At 39.4% G+C, this 8,757-nt stretch overlaps 1 protein-coding gene across 2 annotated transcripts in view; it reads left to right on the top strand.

Moving 5' to 3' along the window:
* The window catches only part of HCN1 (hyperpolarization activated cyclic nucleotide gated potassium channel 1), a 310,582-nt gene that overhangs the window by 171,774 nt on the left and 130,051 nt on the right, over positions 1-8,757 (top strand). For both annotated transcript variants that reach the window (XM_019532033.1, XM_019532034.1), the window contains exon 3: positions 3,785-3,946. In XM_019532033.1, coding sequence (XP_019387578.1) covers positions 3,785-3,946 — 162 coding nt within the window. The remainder of the gene's footprint in view (positions 1-3,784; positions 3,947-8,757) is intronic.

The raw sequence follows: 8,757 nt of genomic DNA, 5'->3' as shown, positions 1-8,757 counted from the left end.
CCCAGCTCCCAGCCCTTTTAAAAAAAGCCCCAGTGCTCACTGGGTGCTGCTGGGTTGGGGGGTGATCCCTGCTGTCCCCCAATGCCCCACTCTGCATGCATGAGCCCCCCATACCCCTCTGCTCCTTCAGCCCCACCACGGGGCTGAAAAAAAAAGAAAAAAAAATGAAAGCCCCCCCAAGATTCACTGCTCCTGCAGCAGTGTCAGGTCTTTGGGGGCTTGTGCAGAGTCCCCCATGTGGCGTGGGATAGTGGGGGGCAGCGGGATCGCCCCCTGCTGGCAGGAGCAGTGAGTCTGGGGGGGGGTTGTTTTTTTTCTTAAAGGGCCAGAGCTGGCCTGGCTGGGGCACCCATGGGGGGACTGGGTGAGCAAGAGGAGAGCCGGGGGGGGGGCTCATACAGAGACCCCCATGCAGTGTGGGGCAGTGGGGGGCAGCAGGGATCGCTCCCCACCTGGCAGCACCTGGTGAACCATAAACTATAAGTAAAGTAAAACATCCTTAGTTTGACAAGAGGGAAAAAGAATTTGGGTAAGCCATGACATTTTTAATAATATTATAAGCATTCCATAAAAACTGGAATCTAGAACTAATATTCCAGAAGGGCATAGCTGGAAAAAATGCTTTATACTTGCAAGTATCTGGCTATGTATCCATGCCCTATTAAATAGTCTTTGAATATCATATTTATATATTTATTATAACAAAATAAGGCCAACAGAGTTATGCCTCAGCACTTATATTTGCATGTGTTTAAACATATAAATAATAGAACCTCTGCATTCAGTTTGGCTATTTAATGGTTTGCGTACAATGCCTTTCTTCACATGAGTTTTGTTGTTCACAAATACAGAATTTGTCACCTACATGTAAAAATAATTTTGAAATACTTGTCTTGGATTTTTTTTTAATTGAATGGATTGCAAAGGCAGAAGACACCATTTTGATAATCTGATCTGACCTCCTAATATGCTTTTTACTATATAACATATGAAGTTATGATCTAAGGGCAAAAATGTGTACCTTGTCTGTAAAAATGAACAGGGGCTTAGTTAACATAGTTGGTACTTCATCTTAGGTTCAAATGTTTTTGTAAATCCAGTCTAATAATACCTAATATTTATTACTTGTCAGGATTTATAATGTTGCTCTAAATATGTGTCCACATACCATCATTCATTATGTAGATAGTTCATTATTTTCAGTATTACTCTGTTATTCCTCTTTCTTCCTTACTTTGGGAAGTGGGTGGGGTGGGCAGGGTACTGAGAGAACTTTCCTTTTCAGGATTCTTTCCCCCACACCTCCCCGGCACTGTCCAGAGCTGTTTGTGGCTTTTCCTTCTCTTTCTTTGTTATTGCTACCTGCAGAAAAGTTCAATCTATATGCCCATGGGAATCTGTTGCTCTTCTTTGGCTTTAAGGGCTTTGGTTTCCTACATAAATTTTGGCAGAAAATTGTTCTATCTAAAACTGCTTTGAAATATCAATTGGACAAGGCATTTTTACCTCCTAACTATTGAATGAGGTTCATTACAGCACATTTTACAGTAGAGTTGGCTGCATTTCAGCAGTGGATGGAATGATTCACAAATAACTATATTTTTGTTGATAGTATGGAATATGCTTTATGATTCTTTTTGGATAAAAAGTGCAAGATAAAGCTAAAACATTATTGTTATTCTGTATGTCAGTTTAATTGAATGTTGCTGCACATGCTGATTATAGCCAACCAACTTATCCACAATAAATTGTTAAATGTATGTGGGGCATGTGGATGGATGGATGGATGGAAATTTCATTGTTAGGGATCATTTGGATGCTGCCATTTTTGTTCAGAAGTGAAGGGATTAATTGAGCAAACTATATTGTTATAATGAGTTGACAGAAACTGAAATGCTACAGGTATTTAAAAAATTACAGTACATTAGGAAAATTGATGGTGTTTAATAACTGACAAATGTACACTTCCATCTGTGCAGTCTAGTACAGTGGGGTGATGTTTGTACACTGAATTAATAAAAAGTGCAGGGATATGATTTTAAAGTCAGCTTCTTATTCTTCCTGTGATTTTTGGCAAGAATAAATATTGGCAGAAGGGTTTGAAATCCAGGTTTTCTGCCTCATGGATAAGTCAAGCTCTCTCTCTGTGGTGCAGTAAATCTTGAATTATGTGTCTGCATAGTGGCCCAGCTTCATCAGGAGGCATGGAAAGTGCCCTCCCTATCCCAGAAAATGCTGTAGTCAGATGTTCAGAAAACTCAGGGGGTGAGAGATATAAGTTTGGTCAACCTCTACCTGTTCCTTCTCACACCATGTCTAACTCCAGGATCTGGGACAGAAGTTCAATAAACCAATTTAAACTAAATAATTTAAATCTGATACTATATCCATCCAGGTTGTCTTAAACTGGTTTGGGCCATTTGAAGATGGTTTATGTGCACTGAACTTCTGTTGTGTTACAGATTTGAACTGGTTTCTGATCATTTATATCAGTTTATGTGTAATGTCTGTCCCTAGTCCAGGAGATAGCTTTAGGCTGAGAATTACAGTCTGGCATAAGCGCCTCCCTGTGACTGAATCTATATGGCATACTATCCCTGGCAACAGTACCATCAAATACACCATACTGCTCTGGGTGAGATGCCTCCCAGACTTCATAGCAATCTAGCTACATCCACAGATAGGTTTGGGTGGGATAATAAGCACCACTGACTGACAGAGTCAGATAGGCTTCCTGCCTGTGTGTAGATGAAGTGAGGGGCATGTGTGCATGACACTTTAAAGTGGGTTAAATGCTTTTGCACCGCTTTAATGGTGCTGGTGTTTGTACATGTTGGTGACATATTGTGCAGTAATTCCAGCCACTGTAGCAAATTCAGTGATGATGCGCCTTAAATGACTAGGGGTGCAGCAAACTAAAACTCCTCAGCTGCTTTACAGCTGTGGAGTGAACCACCAAGCTCTGTGCAGCTCCGGGGCTCTGCAGGAAGCCCATGCAGGCAGCCTAACAGCATCCCAGGAAGGCAGGCTCTGCCCAAGAAAAAAAAAGCAGAGATCTTTTTTGCTGTTGTTCCTGGAGCCTGCCTGTCTGCCTGTGCTGTGTGAGGGCCTGGTGCTTCCCTCCACAGCTGTGGTGCCCCCTGGGACCACCCAAGCCAGGTGTCTCCAGGCGGGTGCTGCCTGAAAGGGGGCCGTTGCTGCTGCGGAGGGAAGCACCAGCCCCCGCCAGCCCAGGGACTGCTCTTCCCACTGGCAGCTCACCCTCCCCTCCCCACCACCAAGAGGCAGGCAAGTGCATGGGCATGTGCATGACACGAGGCTTTACTTGGCTAATTTGAAACAGTGTTTTTAAAAATCCACCGCTTTCATTTATGGCCTCTGTTTCATCTACACACACCTCCTGAAATCTAATGCAGCTCTGCTGCTTCTAGTTAAGGAGGAAACCATATGGAACAGCATTAGTTTAGTATGTAGACTTGTCTTTCATCATGTGACTTAGGCATTTGATTTAGTCACCTAAGTAGTCTCTTTAGTGTTTTCTTGTCACTTGAGAGGGCTCCTCTATACTTAAATGCTGTTTTTTGTGGATCGTCTTTCCCCATGCATTAGTATTACTATTCGTAAAGCACTTTCAGATCCTATAGGAGTGCAAAGTATATAAGACATATGGTGATATGATTGTGTACAGGACTGCTTACTCTTCTTTGGTCTGTTTGTATGAGAAGAAAATGAGTTATATGACCTGATTTTAATCACATAAATCACTTCTGATTTTTTTCTGCAGATTTTCCATATGACTTATGATCTGGCAAGTGCTGTGGTGAGAATCTTTAACCTGATTGGAATGATGCTGCTTCTATGCCACTGGGATGGTTGTCTTCAGTTCTTAGTACCTTTACTTCAGGATTTCCCACCAGATTGCTGGGTGTCCCTAAATGGTATGGTTGTAAGTATTGTTCATTTTTCATTGTGTTTCCAAATGTTCTTTTTGATTATTTGTAAACTGTTAGCTTAAAGCTTTAATGAAACAGTAAATGCAATACACTGCATTGTGATACACTTAAATTCAAGGTTTCCTCTTTTTTTTTGGATGGTTGACTACTAATTTGAAGTATGTTTTATAACACTAGCTACCATGTCACAATTATAGTAATTTTCCAAGTCTGAGCCAATCCAGAAATATTTCAGTTTTAAGGTTGTCTTTACCTATCAATCCTCATTTTCTTAGCAAGACACGAGAAAGGAAATTCACTGAGGGTATAGGTGCCTTTATGGTTGGAGCTGTTTCAAAAAGAGACTATTCCAAAACGCAGAAGCTATTATGCTGTTTCTTGCGGACCAGCTGGGAACTATACAAATACCACAGTCACTTCAACTTTAACTCTGCTTCATTCAGTGCTTAGTTGATGTAGCTGTGTTAAAGTTGGAGAAGTTTTGCTGTTCTTGTATTGTTCCCAGCTTCCCACAAATAATAATTAAAACGTAAAAGCTACTGCCCTTCTGAAATGTTCTCCTTTTAAAATATATGCATGCCCATACTGTGAGATTTAGCAAGCATTTTCAGAGGGTTGTTGATAAGGCCTCTTACCTATGTATAACCCAGTTTTGCCCTCAGTTGCATAAATGAAAATCTTTTGGCATGAATTAGGATCTGGCTTGTTTAGTTTAGCAAAACAAGGTTAGAGTGAATATCATTACTCTTTATAAGTACATTTGGGGATGAATATATAAGAGAAGGATAAAAGCTATTTAAGTTAAAGGACAATATTGGTACAAGGTCATGTTTTCTAGGCTGTTTGGAATGAATGGTTCCTGTGAAATCAGGGGACTAGACTGTATAGCCCAGGAAAGCCCTTCTAGTCCTTTAGTCTTAAATCATGAAGACCTTGTCTAGTCTCTTCTGCCGATTTTACTCAAAGAATATTCCCACTGGAATTTTTCTAAGAAAACAATGAGAAAACCTAGAGGATTTACATCAGGAAACATTGTGTGTGTGTATGTGTCTGTGTGCATGTGAACTGCTACATTAAGGATAAAATGTGGTTGTATTTGTGCTACTCCTCCAATGGAGCTGGTGTAGTTTTTGCTTAAACCCTGGTGTTCATTCTTCTATCCTTCCAATTGATATGGAGGATTTTCTGAAAACATTGTTGAAAGTAATATCCAAAGCTTTCAAGTGTTTCCAATATGGCATCCAATTTTCACTCCCATACAACAGGGTATGGATTACAACAGCCTATATACAAGACATTTGGTTTGGATCTTGATGTCATGCTCATCAAAGACATGATTTTGAAGATGTCCACTGGCAGATTTTATCTGGTGCTGCGTATCATCATCTATGTTTACTTTTTAAGAAAGGAGGGGGACATTTTCAACCTTATTCAAGGATTACCTTCTAATTGTAATAAGTGGAAGAGCAGCTCATTCATTTGGGTCAGGTTGGTAAAGTATCTGGGTTTTCATGAAGTTGACAGTGATTCCAAGCATTTCATATGCTTCAGAGAAGCAAATAAGAGTGCCCTAGAGCTCTTCAACTGAGTGGGTACTCACAACACAGTTGTTAGTGAATTGAAGATCAGAAATGGAGGTGTTGGTTATCTTGGATTTGGAAGAAGTCATGAAGAAATATGATAATGGTAACAAATTTTGGTGGGCATCCGAATCTCATCAGGTTCTTCCACAAGTCCTCTCTCTTGATTGAATCACAGGTCAGTGAAGGCCATTACATGCATTCAAGCATGGTAAGAATGCTTAAACATTCTTGACTGTATTTCACTCAACTCAGTCTCTGTGGGTTTGATATACAGTTCTTTTAAAGTCTTTTTTCCTAGCTCACATTCTTATTAGAAAGAAAAGTAGATGCAGAACTAAAATGAGTCACTCACCATTTACTGAGACCATCATTCTGTGAAAAGGCAGGGAAGGCAGAATAGAAAGAGCTGGACAGATCCAAGTCAGAGAAGCAGAAGAAGAATGCCATTTCTAGAATTTGAGTTTAAAAGCCAACAAAGGAAACTTTCCAGCAAAATAATTCAGGTTAGATAAATCAGCATCATCCAGCAAAAACCCACTTCATTGGAAATTCCCAGTAAGTTCTGTTCCTGAAGAAACAGAAGAATTCCTTTTCAAAATGATCAAAAGAAAACTGAAATGAGATTTCAGAGATTTCAAATTGAAATGAGCACAAATGTGAAACTTCTGAGTGCTCCTTTTTTTCTTTAACACACCTCCTTGTCTGTTTAATTTTTAAAAGACTTATTCCTAAGATGATGTAAGCCACCCACCCACAAAAAAATTAAATAAAAATTCTACCATAAATCATTCTAGAGAACATACTTTCAGCCCTCTCCAAGAATCCTATGAAACAACTGGCTTTTGAAGCATGCTGAATCTCAAATAATTGCTTAAATGTTGTGTAGTATTACAGAAATGTATCACTGTGTATTGTTTTTGGTTGTAAGGTTAGAAATATATTTCACTGCAGTGCATTTCAGAAGTCCATTGAGTAAAGCTGTCAGTCATACAGACAAGTAGTTGCTGACATCAAGTAACATGTTAAATGATAAGCAACCTCTTTGCTGACACCTTATTGTGCAGCTTTCCTGACAAAATAGTGACATATCTTCAAAAATGTAATTACTGTAATAGGAGTGTGTCACCAGGATGCTGACTGGCTTGTCTTTGCATTCTGCTATATTCTTGAATCTGCTATGTGACATCTTTTAGACACATTGGAAAGCATGCATTTTTCAACTGGCCTGCACAAAAAGTTTTCATTATAGCTGGGCAAACAAAAGTACTGTATGACCATGTAGTGACAGGAAAATAAAAATACCCTTTTCAAGGTTTCATTAAAAGGGGATGGGCCAGCACTGCAGTGATTAAGACCCAACTATCCCTATTTCTGTTATTTTTAGAATTGGAAAAGGAGTTCCCTTTAGCCATCTTTTGTTTGAGAACTGTGTATACCCTCTGGGGACCACATGACATTTCTTTCTGCTAGCACTCATCTCTGAATTGAACCACTGCTCCTTCCTGGCTGAACAGAGACAGACAGTCTTCTAGAGAGTTCTCAGTATTATTTCTCACTTAACTACAGCTGCTGCTACTGCAAGAAAGAGTGTGGCCCTTCTCATAAGCAGCTGAGCAGTATTGAATCTGGAGTATGTCTCAACATTTTGGTCCTAAAACAGACAACTTTTTATTTTGACAGTTTTGTGTCATTCACCAATTTTTTTCATATATATATATATATATATATATATATATTTTTTTTTTTTTTTGCATTCCTCTAGTCACAGTTGAAGCAGTGACTAGGATGGTACCAGTAATCCATACTCATGTACTCAGGTTCAAACCAGTTGCCAGATTCTCAGCTGAAAGGGAACTTTATCTTTGATCAGCTGGGACTTTGGTTTTGTTTTATTGGTTTTTTTCCCCATCCTCTAGAGCATAGGATATGGACTGCCTGCTAGGATCATCTGAATGTAAAATTTAGCCTCTTGTGATGTATAGGAAGCCAAACACTGGGGTTTAACTCTTTATCTGGAAAAAACTGCTAAATACAAGTTTCTGTAATCGCAAGGAGTTAACCTAAACATGATTATGGCATCCCAGTTTTCAGTAAATCAAGTGCTGATTACTTACAAAACATAATCAATTTTGAGTGCTCTAAAGGCAGAGATTTCATGGTAGAAGATGACTCTGCAGCATTACTTGAACCAAGTTAATGGGACCAAGTATAATTTGGTTATGAATGGCAGAACTGAGCTTCCTAGTTGCAAGCCAAAGCAGATAACTTAATGTTACAGTAAGGATGTCTACATGTTGGTATCATGGAGAGTTACCCCAAGTTACCAGTGAATGCACTTGCATACTAGACTCTACAAAGCACGGGATTGTGCATGCAGAGAAAACTGTAGCTCCAAAACTAGAAGCGATATAGCCATATCAGCATGGTACTGAACCATGGCACTAGTAATCCCTCTTACTCAGCAGAGCTAATGAACTCAGGCACAGCATCACACCAAAGTGGCTATACTATTTCTGGTTCCTTAGCTAATGAACTAGTTCAGGTACAGTCCTACCTTCTGGTACAGTCCTATGTTCTATATGTACGTATACATAAATGCATTTTGGTACCGTACTACCTTCTATATATACATATACATACATACATACACACACACAAACAGGTGTGTATGTGTGTATGTGTGTATGTGTGTGTATGTAGAAAGGGAGAGAGAGAGAGACATACCCTAAATGATTTAAGGGTACGTGGTGTAGCCACTATACCAAAGGAGCTATACTACCCATGCTCTATGAGTTCTTCTGCCCTTAGTTCCTTTCTCTGTAGTTTGCCCATTAGCTGTGCTCAGCCTACATTCTGCAAAAACCCATTCTGGAAGTTTTCACCTGAAAGCAAAGTATTAGTTATAAGAGCTGGCATTTCAAAGTGCTCTAAATTCTACAAGCGTGCTCAAATTGTACTTTGGAGGCATTGTCAAGAAAAATAGCAGTAGTTAACTAGAAGGAAATTTTTTGGTAAGCAGCAGCATTTTGTTAATGAAATCATGCTCCATTCTCTTCACTCTTTTGCTGAACAATATGACTGAGGATTGAGAGAACAATAGAATAGAGCATGATCAATGAAAAACAAGTAGCTTAAACTCAGTATAAGTATGATAAAAATGGTTGTAGAGTATTAGGAAGCACATATAGCACAACACATAATATAGTAACCCCAGTTCTGAG

The sequence above is a fragment of the Crocodylus porosus genome, unplaced genomic scaffold, assembly GCF_001723895.1.
Source record: "Crocodylus porosus isolate Cpor-Errol unplaced genomic scaffold, CroPor_comp1, whole genome shotgun sequence".
Classification (NCBI taxonomy): Eukaryota; Metazoa; Chordata; order Crocodylia; family Crocodylidae; genus Crocodylus; species Crocodylus porosus.
The sequence above is the reverse complement of the archived record's forward strand: the minus strand, read 5'-3'. Positions and strand labels throughout refer to the sequence as shown.